The following is an 18,117-nucleotide window of genomic DNA, read 5'->3' on the forward strand; positions in this document are numbered from 1 at the left end:
TATTTATAAATTAGCTCAATTCATAAATTCATTATTTTTATTAATTCATTATTTTATATAATCATAATAAAGAAAAATAATAATTTTATAGAGTACTAAAAATAATAAAAGAATACAAAAAATCATTAAAACCTAGTTCATAAATATTGATTAATCTTATTATGTGACAAAAATTCAGGGAATTGAATTTAACAACTTACCTAAAATAACAGCTCCTGTTGGCATCAATATAACGTGGGGCACAAAAAAATCTCTGCAGTTAACCAAAAAAAAAAGGTCTCTTCAAAGATATTTTTAATCTTCTATAATTCAATATTACTAATTTGTTAAATCAAGTTAATTATAGGAGAAACCGCGCTTCAAAAAGTGGGGCACCTGTTAGAAAAATTTAAGCACTTGCGTCCTATAAAAATTAGAAACTGAAAATACGTAATTAAGGAAATAAAGTAACTTGACAGAAGTAATTAAGTAACTTAATTAGTTAGTTCAGTTACGGTTATAGTAGTGACTAGTAATTAAGGAAATAAAGTAACCTGAGTTTGTTAAGTAATTAGAGTTTTTTTCCATTATGGCAATAAGATGTGTATAAATAGATAACTATCTTTGTTTAGACTTCATAATTCACATAATTCGTTTAGGTCTACATAGGTTAACTCTTGATCAAGAATCAATGTCGAAGCAAATGGGAATACGTTTTCATCCTACTGATACGGAGCTAATCAACTATCTTAAGAGGTTTTTCAAAGGAGAATTATCTTTGAATCAGCAATGTCCTATCCAGTTTGCGGATATATATGGAGATCAACCACCATGGGAGATATTTGGAGCTAATTTTGAAGAGAAGTTTCGTTACTTTATTACTCCTTTGAAGAAGTAGAAGACTGAATATAAAAGGTTTTCTCGAATTTGTGCTAAAGGGACGTGGAAAGGGCAAACCGGGGAACATCTTATAAGGAGGAATTGTACGGCGCCTGTGGTAGGGTTTAAGAGAAATTTGAAGTTTGAAACAAGTGAGTGTGGCCAAAATAACACCTGATTGATGGTAGAATATCATGTCGCGGATATATAGTTTCTTTAAGGAAAACAATCATATTCTTAAAGAAGATGATTTTGTAGTGTGTCGAATAAAGAAGAAGAAGATGGGTAAAGAGAAGAAGGTGGATCATGTTATGGAGGCACAAGTTGGAGATGTTGCGGGAATTATTGATCCTATGTTGCTTGAACCTAATCATAATAAAGACTACTCCACAAGGGAAGATCAAGTTAGGGTTTGTGATGAAGTTGAGGCTACAACTACCGAATTTCATGTTCAAAACAGTACTTATGAAGCTACTACAATGGAGAAGACAGAGACAACGTTGGAAATAGAAGAAAGCCACGGAGTTGATGATATTAGAAGTGATGAATTTCAGGAAGAGATGCATAGAGCATTTGAGGACATTCCTGACGATTGGTTGCAGAATTCAACCGTTCCTTAGATGGATTATATGTAGTGGAAATTTTTTTGTATATAGTTCAATTTTGCCCATATATATAAGGCTTTCTTTTTAATTCAGTTCTGTAACTTTGGCAAAATGATGTTGTTGAAGCATCTAGATATCTGTTTAAATTTGTTGTTCTGGAGCACAATTCAACTAATAGCTACTTATATCCACGGTGTGATACAAGAGTAGAACAAAGGAAACAACTCACCTAATACTATAAGCCGTGTAAATAGCAACATTGATAATGTACGTTGAGATGTGTAATTGGCGATCTCGTGTTGAACAAAGTTCTCAGGTACTATGTTATACACCTGCTTTTGCAACTATAAACTGAGCCCTTCTCTGCATTTTCCAACCTAAAGCTGAGCCCTTCTGTTCTGTTCCCAATTTCATCTCTGTCTCTCCTCGATCATTAAATGAAAAATAGAGGCTCTTCTTCCGTTTCATCACATGGCAACTCTATTTGGTAATGAGCTCGAATCTAAAGCGTCTACTTCCACGAAAGATTTCCTAAAGTTTGACCGTACGTCCAGTACCAACTAAAACAGGTAAACAATGAGTAACTAGCTAGGCTGTTTTGGTCATTCCAATAAGCATTCTGTCAGTCTGAGACGTGTCGTTGATTCTTAAGGCACGAGTTGTCCTGTATCTAACTCTTAACATGGTTGTATCTAGCTGTGTATTTTGGTTTTTCTTGCTCTGATTAGTCAACTTCTTGTACGTCTTACATCTGTGTTTTCAATCTCTTACTACTGTTACTGTGATGTTAAAGAAAATTAGAGTGTGATAGTTCTGCTGACCATTCATCCTCAACTTGAAAGCTAAATCTTAAGAAAAAAGTAACCTCCCAAAGTAAAACAGAAAGTTTATGAGGTCCGACTGCACAAAACATCCCGTATTACCTCACTACGGTAGATGTAATGTATAAACAGTAATCTTTCTAATCATATCTGCTCGCAGGTGTCACAGAAAATTAGGTGTTACTGCCATCATTCTAAAACTCTCTAATTACTTTCTTCAAGCTACGTAGCAGATATCTTTGATTCAAGGCCAAACTTAGTTTCAGTTTTCAAGTTGGAATGAATTACCAATATAAAAAACATGCTTACGAATTAAGTAGATGACAATTATTCAAACTCCTTAAGGTATTGATCAAGTTTTTGTTTATTTAAAACAGATTAATTGGTCCTATTTAATGATAGAATTACCATGGATCATGATTGATTCCTCTCAATATCATACGTACTAATGTATACATGAAGTTGGAACGACCTTGATCGGATGAGTGTTAAACTATTAATAACACCCTCAACCTAGGTACAATTCATATTCATTTTTACATTTTAATCATTAGATATTGTACAAGTATAATCACAATCTGAATGAATTTTGCGAGTAATCTCTTTCTGTTCACCTTCCGAAACTGCTTAACTGATCATTATCCGACTCAGATGGATTGGAAAAGATAAGGGCTTGTCAAACTTCGTTTCTATTAAACTCTTTTCCCATCTCAAATGATCAGTTACCATTGTTCTGTTTTTAAATTCCAAGGTAATTACATTTCTCCTTCGTTTTGAACTGCTGCAATACCTTTTAATTCTTACTTTCCTCATAACTAGCTAATTTACCTTTACATTAATTGTTAAGTTTACTTTATCAGCCAATAACTTTTATATGCCTTTACTTTTAAATAACCTAGCTGATGATTGATTCCTATACATATTGATGCCCTTTAATTTTCACATTTTATATAAGATGGTCGAGGTTTCGTTGTTCGAATAAGCTTGAGTTTAATTGCAATTTGGCCAAAAGGAGTGGACTCTGAGTTTTAAGTAGAAACAATCAAAGAAATTCTCCGAGGTAGAAACTACTGCTTATTCTTTGCAAGATGAGAAAAAGTTTCAAAAGGAAATAAAAATTGTCTGTTCTTTCAATGTTTTTGAAAAATGTTAGCTTGTCAGGTCAAACATCAAGCAATTCAAATGAACCACACACTCTCAACTTTACAGAGGTTTCAACTGATGGTTAGTAGAAACATAAATCTGCACTTGTATCATTCCTTCTTGCTTTATGTTTCCCATCTCTTAAGATTAAATGGCATGTGCAGGTAATGCCAACATTTACCTCACTTGGAGTCAACTATAACAAAGATATGTCCAAAAGAAACCATTGAACGAGTTTTTATTAGCAAAGACATGACACTATTTGCGCACCATGTTGCGCACTCCCTATTTTACTATTACGCATAACATATTGTATCAACTTTACAATAACACTTTGTTCATGTTAACGCCCTGGCATCCTTACTAGTATAAGCTAAATTCAACATTTTAAATCTTCTATAATTCAATATTAATTTGTTAAATCAAGTTAATTATAGGAGAAAGGTCGCTTCAAAAAGTGTATATAAGCTAAATTAAGCTAACTAGCCCAAGTTTCATATAATATATATATATATATATATATATATATATATATATATATATATATATATATATTGGTGTATAATATTGTATATCAAATTTTTAAGTATTTTTGTTAAAAATATATATAAAAGTTTTCGTATATTATGATAAATCGAATGTATATTATCGTATATCGAAAATTGTATTTGAGGCTAAATGTTGTAATGTAAAATTTAAACTATATTTTTATAATGTAAATTAAGTAACTGTACTTCAGAAACTTTCGTATAAAATATCATACAGATATTAGGGGGGGCACGTGTTAGACAAATTTAAGCACTTGCGGCCTATAAAAATTAGGAATTGTAAATACGTAATTAAGTAGTTGCGCGGCCTTTCAAAGCAAACTCCTCTAAAAATTAGGAATCTAAATACGTAATTAAGGAAATAAAGTAACTTGAGAAGTAATTAATTAAGTAACTTAGTTTGTTCAGTTACAGTTATAGTAGTAATTTAGGAAATAAAGTAACTTGTGTTTGTTAAGTAATTAGAGTTTTTTTCCATTAGGGTAATAAGATGTGTATAAATAGATAACTATCTTTGTTTAGACTTCATAATTCACATAATTTGTTTAGGTTTACATAGGTTAATTCTGGATCAAGAATCAATGTCGAAGCCAATGGGAATACATTTTCATCCTACTGATACGGAGCTAATCAACTATCTAAAGAGGTTTTTCAAAGGCGAATTATGTTTGAATGAACAATGTCCTATCCAGTTTGCGGATATATATGGAGATCAACCACCATGGGAGATATTTGGAGCTAATTATGAAGAGAAGTTTCGTTACTTTATTACTCCTTTGAAGAAGCAGAAGACTGAATATAAAAGGTTTTCTCGAATTTGTGCTAAAGGGACGTGGCAAGGGCAAACCGGGGAACATCTTATAAGGAGGAATCGTACGGCGCCTGTGGTAGGGTTTAAGAGAAACTTGAAGTTTAAAACAAGTGAGTGTGGCCAAAATAACACCTGGTTGATGGTAGAATATCATGTCGCGGATAGTTTCTTTAAGGAAAATAATCATATTCCTAAGGAAGATTTTGTGGTGTGTCGAATAAAGAAGAAGATGGGTAAAGAGAAGAACGTGGATCATGCTATGGAGGCACAAGATGGGGATGTTGCGGGAATTATTGATCGTATGTTGCTTGAACCTAATCATAATAACGACTACTCCACAAGGGAAGATCAAGTTAGGGTTTGTGATGAAGTTGAGGCTACAACTACAGAATTTCATGTTCAAAACAGTACTTATGAAGTAGAAGAAGGCCACGGAGTTGATGATATTAGAAGCGATGAATTTCTGGAAGAGATTTATAGAGCATTTGAGGACATTCCTGACGATTGGTTGCAGAATTCACATGTTCTACAAGATATATAATACACATCAAAATATTTATATAGTTCGATCCTTAGACGGATTATGTACTTGAAAAAATTTTGTATATAGTTCAATTTTGCCCATATATATAAATGTCGATGTTCTGATTATTAATATTTCGAAGTAGAAAATCATAGCAATCTTCCATCTCCAGGTCACTGTTTTTTTCTGTAGCTAGGAGTAGTGCCGTTTTGAAATCTTTGCTTATCGGGAGGTTTCTTTGGGATTTGGTTTTGATCTAAAGATTTATTGGTTGTATGGTTTGATTTCTATTCACTTCAACTTTTTAAATTTTCATAATAAATCCATTGATAATTGGTGTTTTGGTGGAAGAGTTGTTTTCAATTGAACGACCGAAGAAGAAGAAGAGATATCTATAATTGTATTATCTTCGTCCTTATTTGTATAAACTAGTAAGTATATATCAATTTGATTTGTATAATTATTATTATCGATTGATTATTGGAGGTTTTGTCGGTTAATTGTTTTCAATTGTATTTGAATAGAGTGAATATTGAAAAAGCAATGATGCCAATAATTGTATAATTAGGTTATTTTCGTTCGTATTTGAATCGGGAATAATAACATCACAATCCACAAGCAGGCTGTGAAGATACAGAAAACGAACTCGCATTTCCAAGATTCGCACACATGAATTCATTTAGGCAAATATTACTATTTTTTGTTTGATTCTGAGCTTCAGCTGAATAATAGTAAATCAAGAAAACTGACAAATAATCTAAAGCTACCATTCTCAACTCCTACAAGTTATTCAAAACTAATCCAAAGAAAGAATCAGAGATATTCAATAATAATTTGATACTCCTATAACATACTTCTCTATAATCTCGTCATTTTGTGCATTTTTTCTGTTCTTAATATCTTTTTCTACAACATATATTTCCATCTACACCCTTGTTGACTTAGAAATTTTCAGCTTTGAGACTTGAAAGAAAACATAAAGTAAGGAGGGCCAAAAAGAAGTGGGATGTTGAAATTTCTTGTATAATTGTGGTGTCTGGTCAGCATACGATTATTTCACTAGTAAATTTCATGAAAAGTCAATTTTTTTTATCAAAGTAAGCTATTATAAAAATCAATTTACTAAAATAATACGTTTTTTTAAAATTTTACAAAACTAGTATAAACGTAGTTCACAGCAACGTTTTAGGTTATATTTTATTCAAAAAAATTGAATAATAAAAAGACAAAAATCTGACAGAGTAAACAGACATAAAACGTTATTGTCAGTAACGTTTTATAATTTGTTACTCTGAGTCACGTTTTACAGCTAAAACGTGACTCACAGTAACGTTTTTCTGGAATGACTGAAAATTAAAAAAACAATCTTGTACATGCCTCATTCAACTTTATTAAACTTTCACTATTAGAATGAATATATATATATATATATATATATATATATATATATATATATATATNATATTCACATATATAAATTTCTCTTTTCATACGTAGATAATACTTTTGCAAGGAAAATAAGTTGTGAGGAGGCTTTACTACAATATCAATTAATTCCTTTGTCTCTTCTATTATGATGTAGCCATTATATTTTTTTTAATAGTTGGTTTGCTTACTTATTACATCAAATTTTAATTCAATAACTTCTTTATTGATAGTCTAATATTTAATAATGATAAGAAACCGATTGGTCTAATATTTAGAAGGGATGCTATCTTAGGCTTGAATTTAGAAGATCTTTCATATGATTTATTTACAAATTTTGAAATTGAAATGATACAAGACAAGCTCTAATTTGTGTAAAGTCATCCTCACTTTTTTTTTCCTTTTGTATAAAAAAAATATTATCTATATGAAAAGAGAAAGAAAAGAGAAAATCATATATATTTCAAATGAAGGTATGTATAAAATATATCTATCCATTTTAATAGTGGAAATTTGAATAATGAATGAGAGATGTACAAGATTGGATTTCAATTTTCACCATTGAGAAATGTTACTGTGAGTCACGTTTTAGCTGTAAAACGTGCTTCAGAGTAACGAATTATAAAACGTTACTGACAATAACGTTTTATGTCTATTTACTCGGTCAGATTTTTGTCTTTTTGTTATTCAATTTTTTTGAATAAAATATAACATAAAATGTTACTGTGAACTACGTTTATACTAGTTTTGTAAAAAAAATGTATTATTTTGATAAATTAATTTTTATAATAGCTTACTTTGGTCAAAAATTCTGAAAAGTCATTACTATAGAAGAAAATTTCACGAAAGGTTACTACTATATAGATGTGTAAAAATTCATATATAATACACAAAATTCAAATTACAAGATATAATTGATCATTCTTCTGTTTAATGGATTTTCTAATTGGGTTAGGGTGATGAGGCACTGAAATGGATGGGTAGAAGAAAATTATATGTGTTGGGATTTAATTTATTTGATAAGAAAATGATACGTAATAAATCAAAAAGGTGGATCAAAGGGTATTTTTAACCCAATATATAAATAAAGGATATATTTAATTTTTTTCTTATAATTCAAGATATTGTTAACCCTTTTCCAAATCAATCGAATCCAAATTCAACCAAAAACACATATTTTCCCCCTCTTATATCACACTTGTTTTTTTTACTTTGGGTAGTTTGAGTAATTGGAATATCCTATCATGAGGTGCTTCTCTATTTTTTTTTTTGGGAACTAGTGATTTAGCAACTTTATTCTCATGCAAAATTATATAATTATATCACAAATCACTTGTTTATTACTCATAGTCGATGTCTATCCATTAGCATAATTATTGTAATTAATTAACTAGTGATATCTCCCCACCCATCGTGATGTGATTTAATCTCTAAGGATAGTCTTTTTGCCAACTTTAATTAATCACAAAGATAAAGGATTGCCAGTCAAAATACAAATAAATTTACTTTTCCTTTTCAATTAAGAAAAAGACATGTGAAGTCAACTCTGCCTTTTGACAGTGACCTTCTAATAAATAAATAAATAAATAAAAATCTCTCTCCATCTCAAAATATTACGTGTTATTTTTATTAAAGGTATTTATCATATTAAAAGTTTAAGATGAAATTATTTTTTATTAGTGATTATTTTGAAGATTACAAATACATCAATTATGTAACACATAAATATATTAATATTTAATAAAAAAATATATCCTAATACATAAAAAAGAATAAAACAATTTAAATATTTATTTTAATTAATATCTTTTAAGAGGCGTGTAAATAAAAATCATAAATAAGGGACTAGGGAGTAGTGAACAATTTAGACACGTTGCAACATATTTTTATTTTTTTTGTATTTCAAATGATAATTTACAACTTTTCCGCTTCAAATAAAAATATTTATTTTGTAATATCTTTCTCATGTGTTGTCAATTTTTTGTTTTTATAGTGCGTTTACTTGTACGACCAGTTAAAAACTGACAGGTTTTATTATGGAGTATTTATTCAGGGATTAAGATGATTGCAACTCAAATCAACGATTCAAATAATTGCTTTTTTCTTCAAAATTAAATACTTAATTTGTATTATTACGATAACGTTCCAAATAGTTGGGCAGGCTACTTTGATTCAAGTTTTTCCTCTCTTTCAATTTTATATAAGGTTTATATGGAAGAATGTAAATTATTACTTTATTTATTTTTGTATTTTGATCTTAAATTAAAGGTGTTTAATATGTCCAAATTAATTTGCACATAATAAAGAAACTACTATATGTCATCATACATAGTAGTTTGAATCGTTTTTTATTAATAGAAAAACTAGTTAGATTATATAATTTTATTGTATATGTACGTTTATACGTGCATCAGTATGTCTAAAAACTCTAATTTTTATTTTTTACAAGTACATACACATAACCATATATATTTAACTTCTGCTTTAAAAATACATATGTATACAATTGACGACATATATATTTAGAATTAGAAATTTTATCTTGAAGATTTTTCAATTAGGATAAAATATTGTATGTGTACGAATACATGTATTGATTCATTGAGAAACTAACGTACTACTATTATGTTTTGAAATATAGCAAAATGTGGCTATTATATTTCTTTTAAAAAATAAATACTATAACGCTATTATGAAGTTTTCCTTTTTTATAAAAATGAAAGTCTTTCATAAATTTATAAGGAAAAAACAGAGGAGAGTAGATGGAAAGAAATAAATGAGAAAAGAGAGAGTAGTGGGTCAGTAATACACCTTGTCTTCAGGCAATTCCATGTGCCCACATGCCGATGCTCTCTTCTTCTTCTTCTTCTTCTTCCATTTTTACTTCTTTGCTCTGAAACAAATTTCCTTTCCTTTTTTGGCTTAATTAATTTCTATAAATATCAAACCCTCAATCCATATACAGTCGCAGAATCTACAGCTTTATCAATAACATAAGAGAAATTGGGGAGTAGGTAGAAAACGAAATGGAGAAGGGAAGTGATGGATTTGTGAGAGCTGATCAGATTGATTTGAAGAGTTTAGATGAGCAACTCGAAAGGCATCTTAACAGAGCATTGACTATGGAGAAGACAAACAACAAGAAGAAACCGTTGGATGATTCCTGTATTAATTACTCTACCGCTACGGCCGCAGCCGCAACCGTCACCGCCGCTGCCGCTTCCTTATCTCTATCTTCTTCCGTCAAACCCAGGCAAAGACACGACTGGGAAATTGATCCGTCAAAACTTATCATCAAAAGTGTCATTGCTCGTGGTACCTTTGGTACCGTCCACCGTGGCGTTTACGACGGTATAGATGTCGCCGGTCAGTCACCTCCCTAATTTTTATTTCTTTATTAATTAAAGTACCATATTCGGAAAATTTTCTGTGATACAGTTTCACTATTATCCCTGATCTTCAATTTTATTTTTCAAAAGAATTTGTTATTGTTATTATCTATCCTCTGTCCCAATTTATCTGACATTCAAAACTTTTAAACATTGATGGTGAATTGGAACATAAAAACTTTATTTTTTTGTTTGATAACTTCATGAAAAAACCGTAAATCATAATAATGAACAACTTAAAAGAAAGACGTATAAAAAAAAATTATGAAGTTCAAGAGGCTGAACAACAAAGTTTGATTTTGGACAAATACCATCCTTATGAAAATGTACACATGGTAGAAAAATTACGTTAATATATTGAAATATGATATGCTATATTTGTGCTAAAACAATAAACCCAGACTCTCAAAATTTCAATGGTGTCACGTGCAAATATTACTACTATTTTAACTTTTGTGGAGGGGTAGAGAGTTTGTTAGGGAACCGCGGGAAGAGCATTTTTGGGACTGTCGGTCCATTTTCCTTTTATGTTCTGTTGAGAAGTTTTTTTTTTTTTTTTTTAATTTTATCCTTTCAGTTATTTAATTGAAGAATAGGTACTACGAACTTAAACAGAATAGAATGGTAAAAAATGGTCATAAATTCTATTGTAAATAATGGAAAATTTGTGCTCAGGTACATCAAAGTTTTGTGGGCCTATTCATGGTTCAACTTTAATATTCTTTATTCAGTGTTTGCTATGGTTGCTCCAATTGTTACTCCCTTTGTTGTAATTTATTTGTTTGGTTTTGACTTTTGAATTTTATGGTATTAAATTAAATATAGTATCTAAATGTATTTTAATTTTGTGATTTTTAAACAGTTCATGTGAACAATAATTAGAGAGTTGTCAGTAAAGGAAAGAGATTTTTTTAAAAAAATGAACTAAATAGGAAAATAACACAAACAAATTGAAACAGAGGAAGTGTATTTATTAGTTTTCTTCTTTCGGTTGGAGTGTGTTGGGAGTAACAGAATGAATATTGTATAGTGATTTGATGGCTCAAAATCTGAGTGTATTCTTATGGAATCCGTGAATAACGGCACGGGGTTTGGGTTGAATTATGCAAGTTGCAGATGACTGCATTAACTTTAGCTGGTCTTGCAATGTTGCTGTATTTCATGTGATTCAATCTGTTAGTCAAGTAATAATAAAGTAATACAAAACATTAATGCCTGACAAACCGATCCTACAACTCTGGATCTCATAATACATATATTTTTATATTCTTTTTTCAATTAGCCTTTTGGTGTTAAATATGGTTGTCATTGTCACTGCTATAGGAGGACATTAATTAATAATAAAATTTGCTTGTTCCCACTTTTAAACAATTTTTTGAATGATTTACCGCGAAATGGTGGTCTTATTAATGTGCATATTTTGTATTCCTCTGTGATACTCAGTGAAACTACTGGACTGGGGGGAAGAGGGCCACAGAACAGATGCTGAAATAGCATCGCTAAGAGCAGCTTTTACGCAAGAAGTTTCAGTGTGGCATAAGCTTGACCACCCTAATGTTACTAAGGTGACACTCCAACTCTAACCTTTTTATGTGGGGAAGAATTAAGACTTCTTAGATGCTACTGCTTCTGCATGAAACATAATTGTCTTAAATGCTTGCTCCTAACAAATCAAAGGGGCTAAAGATTTTGTGGTTCATTTAAAAATAATTTCTAACTTTTATTCAGCTTTAGTGTTTTCACTACTTTGCTAATAAAATGTGGACATAGTGCTGGTAGAGCAGTTCTGCAACGGATTAAGTATTCCAAATCATAGCTAACTCAACATTTAGATGTAATTTAGAAAAAAGATACCTAATTAGTAATATTCAAATTTAAAGTAAGATAATATGTTTTTGATAACAAATATGAGGGATGGTGGGTTCTAAAGCAGGAAAGTAGATTGTGCTGGACAGACCAATTTAGCGTCTGGTTGTTGAAGTCACTAGTGAGAATATGGGCATAATTTTTAATGACCAAGCTAGATAGCAGGTTCTGATTAGTAGTATTGAGAACTTTGCGAGTCATGCTCTTGTGACCTCTTGAATATGAATGATGACAAGCTTTGTACCAAGGTGTTTGTTATCTTTGTGTCAGAAATTTGAGTGTTGCACTATTCTGTCAAATCGTTTAAGCTTTGCATAAGGTTTTCTTTTGAATTCAGTTCTATAACTTTGGCATAATGATGTTGTTGAAGCACAAATCCAAGCAGTTGTCATTATAGGTATTAGTAGCTACTTATACTTGGTGAAGCAATCAACAGTGTGATATCTCCCATACAAGAGTAGAACAAAGGAAACAATCATCTAATTCTATAAGCTGTGTAAATAGCAACATAATCCTTTGAGCTGATAATGTCGGTTGAGATGACTTTTCTATAATGACGATTGAGAAAATGCTGATCTTAGGAAACTTTTGACCAACAAGATTGATGGGGGAATTAGAATTTCATATCAACAAGGTTATTAACACTTAACAGTACAATACACAAGGCACCACTACCTAACTTTTCAGTGAGAAAAGAGAAAAGGAATATTACATGTTAGGTCAACTTGAATGGATGTACCTTAAATTCCAACTATCAGGATGCTAGACTGTCAGGAAGTTGCAATAATGTCTTTTCGAATTTTGCCGAAATCCGAACAAGATGTAATTTGATTGTCAAGTTCTGCTCTCTGACAGTTGATGAACTTGAGCTATCTTTTCGTATGCAGAACACACATGTCTTAATTCTCAAAACATCTTTGTGAGGACAAAAGACATCATATGTGTTATTTCTGGTTTAAGCAAATGAAATACAAAATTCATTCATTCATTACAAGAGACCTTTATGGTGAAGGTGAAAGAATGATGCCTGAAGAACAGTTGAGGGTGATGAGGAGCAAGCCTGTATCTTCTGTTGGCTGTAACAAACAACTGCAGTTTCCATTTTTAGTTAATTTTACAGGCTGCTGTTTAGTATGATTTACTATGTGCCTCTGCTAGTTGGATGCCTAGTCTGTAGTGCCGTATTTCATGCACAACATAAAGACCACTGGATTATGGGAAACTTCTTGTGTCCAAGTCCTATCTCATATCTCAGCATACGAACTGATTTTGCTTAGATGTACTCATATATTTCTAATAAACTGTTTATTTCACATAAAACATCTAATATATCTCTCCAATTTAATGCAGTTCATTGGGGCAACTATGGGATCTTCTGGGCTCAATATACAAACAGAAAATGGTCATATTGGCATGCCTAGTAACATATGCTGCGTTGTTGTGGAATACCTTCCGGGTGGTGCATTAAAATCTTACCTAATAAAGAACAGAAGAAGGAAGCTAGCATTCAAAGTTGTTGTGCAGATGGCACTTGATATGGCCAGAGGGTAATCGGAACTCTGACTTTCTCATGTATTTCAAACGCCCCTGAAATATATATACCATTTATCTGAATAAAGGTCAAACATTTGAACTTTGTAGGTTAAGTTACCTTCACTCGCAAAAGATTGTGCATAGAGATGTCAAGACAGAGAATATGCTATTGGATAAGACACGTACAGTAAAAATTGCTGATTTTGGGGTTGCTCGCGTTGAGGCTTCTAATCCAAATGACATGACTGGGGAGACAGGAACCCTTGGATATATGGCTCCTGAGGTAATTTTGGAAGTGGAGAGGATTCACTTTTCCACACTATCCTTCATTCATGTCATTTTATCTCGCTGGTCTTTTTTTTTTTTTCCCTTTAGATGGATTAACCAGATTCAGCTCATATAAAACTTTTTTCCCTTTTTTTCGCCAAGTTCAGTTTTTCCTTTTGATCTGTATAACTATACATACTACAAAACACAAAGGTCAGCGTTAATTGTTCAAAATATGCTAAATATTCTCCATTTGCACTCTCCATCTTTCTAGCATCCTAAGAAGAGTAATAGGAGGGAGGGGTAGGGGAAGTAACCCCCCAAAATCCAGTCAATTGGTGAAGTGTTTCAAAAGACAGGGCAAGATAATGTTCAATAATGAAAACACTGAAAAGGAAGAGTAGTTGTACATAACATTCACTGTTACTGAATTGTTGAATGCTAAAACTACAGGTTCTCAATGGCAATCCATACAATAGAAAATGTGATGTGTACAGTTTTGGCATATGCGTGTGGGAGATTTATTGTTGCGACATGCCATATCCTGACCTCAGCTTCTCAGAAGTTACTTCAGCTGTGGTTCGCCAGGTAAACTCTCCAACATCCTAGCACTTCTTGGACATAAGTAATGACATATTAAGCAGACATATAGATCAGAGAAGAATATACAGTTCTTGGTTTTGTATTTCGTATACGCTTTTTGTCACCTTATTTAACTGTGGTTTCTGTTGTGCCACATAGAATCTAAGGCCAGATATACCAAGGTGTTGCCCAAGTTCCCTTGCTAATGTAATGAAGAGATGCTGGGACGCTAACCCTGACAAACGGCCTGAGATGGACGAGGTAGTATCCATGATAGAAGCTATTGATACATCAAAAGGCGGAGGAATGATTCCCGTTGATCAACAACAGGGTTGTTTCTGTTTCCGAAGGCATAGGGGACCTTGAAGCAGCTTATAGCTCAAGCAGACATACAAAAGTAGGTAAATTTCATCTCAATTTCCAAATATTTGACAAAGGAAGTGAACTTGCAGAGCCACAATAGTTGAACAGTTCTATTGAGAAGCTATGCTGCATGCATTTTTCTCTTGGTTTGATGTAAAGCTTACACATTTCTGTTCTCTTTTTTTCTTATATTATACATACTCCCAATCTTCTTCTTTTTTTCCTTCTCTATTTGACTACTGATTTTTGTTTTAATCTAGTTACACTTTCTGTGTGTAGCAACAAAATAAGAAGCCAATATCAAATATGTACACAATAAATTAAATAGCTTAAACAGCAACTTATAAAAAAAATTACAAAGTGACCTGTCATAACATGTTAAGTCAAGCTGGTCCAATCAGTGCATCCACCTCAAATTCTAAATTCAAATAATTCAGAATTACATTTATTTTTTCTTTCCATTTTAGAGGTCAGTGGGAAAATTATCAATCTCCAACATAGCCACACAGTGACCCTATTTTAATGAAGAATCGAAAAAGCGCCGGGCTGAGTTGGAGACCTGGAACCTTGGCTTAGTAATGAATGAAGGAAATCTCTTCGAGCTTCCTCTATCAGTGGCTTTAGACTGTGTCCGCGTTTCTTTGAAGTTCAATTTCATTTGGCTTTCCTTCATCGTCCCAGTTGGTGGTTTTGTAATATTTTGCATAAAGGATGAGCTGAATTGCTCCAGATAACGTTCCCAGACCATTGGGTATCTATCATTAGTTTGAACAGAAAAAACAATATAGATTAATTCAAAATGTAATCTCACAAGCAGAGTGAGTTTGGGAATAAATAATACGAGTGAATATAATTAATTACCAGGATGTAAGGATCAAATTTGAGGAATGCATAGGCGAACCAAATACCTCCATTGCAAAAGTTTGCAAGTGAGAGGTAAAATGGCATGAATTTCACACTCTTGGTGCTGATCACTCGACGCTATATATGATTTATATTGTCAGTGTATATAACATAAAGGCATTCTATGACGCAACGTAAATCTTAGAAGGAGAGATTAATACCATGACAGTGAGGGGCGAAGCGTACATAGCAACATTCATAATGACAGCCAATATACCAACGAGCATTGATCTATTCTTGGTTCCATGAAGGAAAGTAAGCGTAACGAAAACGAGGATCGCAAAAAGGATTATTTCAACTCCCAAAAAAATAGAAATCTTCTTCTGTTATACATATAAAAAAAAAACATGTTAGTTTAAATTACAACGCAATAATATGAGTAACATTGATGAGCTATGTTGCTCGAGCTCTTCAAAAATATTTATGGGTACATGTCGAGTTTTATCTGACACGGATGCAGCATCATTTTTGAAGAGTTGGAGCACATAGTAAATGAGTTGAGTATGTACGTACACGCTTTGGCCCGTCGGAATAGATAAAGAAGACGATTATATATAAGAATTCAATAAAGAGACCAATGCCATTAATAGTAACAACAAGAAGACTGTCAGGATGAACAAATGGCATTCCATAAAACACCCAAACTGCACAATTCAATGCAGTTACAACGTAAGGATCTGGTTTGAATTGCATCACCGTCTTTGCTTTCCAAATTTTTATGAACGTTGGCCTGTATGCATGCATGCACCTCGATTAATTTAACTAATTGATAAATAATTAATCATAATAGTTCACATTATGCCAAGGGGACTTACATAGGAGATAAAAAGAGGCAAAACGATATAACATTTCCTGCATGAAGAATTATTGAATGTTAAAAAAATGTTAAAGATCGTTAATATAAAGAATTAGTGAATAGTATGATAAGGCACTGACCGATAATTCCAACGATCGTCCGTATTGTATCTGTATTCATTTTGTCTAGATATCTGATTAATTAATGGTGGAAGAGGAGATTAATATATAACTTAAAAACTAATTAAGCAAAGGAGTAAATTGATGAATTTCAAGGCTACAAGATCATATTTAATTTGTATATATGGATTTGAAACCTCAGTAATCGAAGGTTGTTAAAACCCTTATATCTTGAATTATTTAAGGAAAGATATGGAATTCTGGAAGTATTTATATATGACAAATAGATGAGTAAATGTTGCTCAGTTGGTTACTAGTGAGAAAAAGTAGTAAGAGTTCAAATAAAAATAGCTTATTTTGTTGCTATATACATGGAACTTTATCTACAAATTTAACAACCATGCGACTTTTCTTTGTTCGAGGATTTTGCGGTAATGCTAGTAAAGAGTGACCATACATTTATCCAAATATTTATCAACTAATTGATCTCACTAGCCGTAATTTATGGTCACTACACTCACTACTGGTAGTGAGCAGTGACATAAATCGTATAACTAGATTTAATTTTTTTTTTCTCTTATTTTTTCATTATCGAAAGATCATAATTTAGGAAAAAGAGGGTTTGACTATAGAAAAAATCATTTTAATACTTTGATTTTTGTTCTCAAATTTTACAAAAGTTATGTTGTATCAAAAATAATGGTTATACCATATCTAATTCAAAATTAAACTAGAATTTAATTACAATTTTAATTACACCATCATTCTTAAACAGAGATCGTCGATTTGAGTCCTTAGAGTAGGAAATCGTCTTTGTTAGGGAGCATTTTACTCCACCCCACCCCCAAGGTCTCCCATGTGGATATTGGATGGGAAAAAACTAGGATCTCTTTGACAATGAATGGGAATTATTCTCCCTTCCAATTATATTTTAAAAAACTAAACATCTTCTCCAACTTCAAGCAATAAATATTCTTCCTCCTTTATTATAATATTTTAAACCTTTTAAATATCTAACTTTCCTCTAAATTACAACCACTCACTTTTTATTTTTTCTAATAACATGATTGTTTTTTCTCTTTTTAATCTATAATAATTAAGGAATAACTTATCAAGCAAATAAAATCATCACTTATAAAGTAGTATTACTTACAAAAAAGTTGAAGGATTCATGTCAAATCCATGCAAAAAAAAATAATTAAAATGTTTGTATGATTTTTATAGTCTAAACTCCATATTCTCTGTGGGTGGTAACTATCAAAATTGTCCAACTTATCCCATTTGCCAGGGCATTTGTACAGTGCAATGATAAGCTTATAAGTAGAAGAAATCCCCTGTTTTTTATTAATTTTTTATGTGAGGTTTGATATTCGTATTAAAGTTTGATTAATTCAAATTCATACATTGCAAGATTCATTTCTGATGGTGGCATGACACTCCTTAAAAAAAAATCAAAATTTAAACTTGTAACTTCTGATTAAGAATAAATCGTGTATTATAAATAGTGCATTCAAACATTACATTTATTCAGTTGAAATAATGCTTGTTGGGTTAAATTAACTTTC

At 31.6% G+C, this 18,117-nt stretch overlaps 3 protein-coding genes and 1 pseudogene across 3 annotated transcripts; 3 read left to right on the top strand and 1 right to left on the bottom strand.

Moving 5' to 3' along the window:
- The first annotated feature begins 670 nt into the window (after positions 1 to 670).
- LOC125857873 (NAC transcription factor 32-like) lies at positions 671 to 1,478 on the top strand (annotated as a pseudogene).
- A 3,078-nt stretch (positions 1,479 to 4,556) lies between these two features.
- On the top strand, positions 4,557 to 5,327 carry LOC125860905 (NAC domain-containing protein 2-like). Its single transcript, XM_049540951.1, has one exon. It carries the CDS (start codon positions 4,557 to 4,559, stop codon positions 5,325 to 5,327), a length of 771 nt encoding a protein of 256 aa, XP_049396908.1.
- Positions 5,328 to 9,519: 4,192 nt separating this feature from the next.
- Positions 9,520 to 14,950, top strand: LOC125860899 (serine/threonine-protein kinase STY13-like). Its single transcript, XM_049540945.1, has 6 exons — positions 9,520 to 10,100; positions 11,567 to 11,688; positions 13,340 to 13,536; positions 13,631 to 13,805; positions 14,243 to 14,377; positions 14,531 to 14,950. The coding sequence occupies exons 1-6, from the start codon at positions 9,761 to 9,763 to the stop codon at positions 14,735 to 14,737; spliced, it is 1,176 nt and encodes a 391-aa protein (XP_049396902.1). The 5' UTR covers positions 9,520 to 9,760; the 3' UTR covers positions 14,738 to 14,950.
- Positions 14,951 to 15,354: 404 nt separating this feature from the next.
- LOC125860907 (bidirectional sugar transporter SWEET5-like) lies at positions 15,355 to 16,613 on the bottom strand. Its single transcript, XM_049540954.1, has 6 exons — positions 16,574 to 16,613; positions 16,453 to 16,489; positions 16,151 to 16,367; positions 15,799 to 15,960; positions 15,596 to 15,715; positions 15,355 to 15,489 (listed from the first exon to the last, which is right to left on the bottom strand). The coding sequence occupies exons 1-6, from the start codon at positions 16,611 to 16,613 to the stop codon at positions 15,355 to 15,357; spliced, it is 711 nt and encodes a 236-aa protein (XP_049396911.1).
- Positions 16,614 to 18,117: the final 1,504 nt, after the last annotated feature.

This window comes from Solanum stenotomum, chromosome 3, assembly GCF_019186545.1.
Source record: "Solanum stenotomum isolate F172 chromosome 3, ASM1918654v1, whole genome shotgun sequence".
Lineage (NCBI taxonomy): Eukaryota > Viridiplantae > Streptophyta > Magnoliopsida > Solanales > Solanaceae > Solanum > Solanum stenotomum.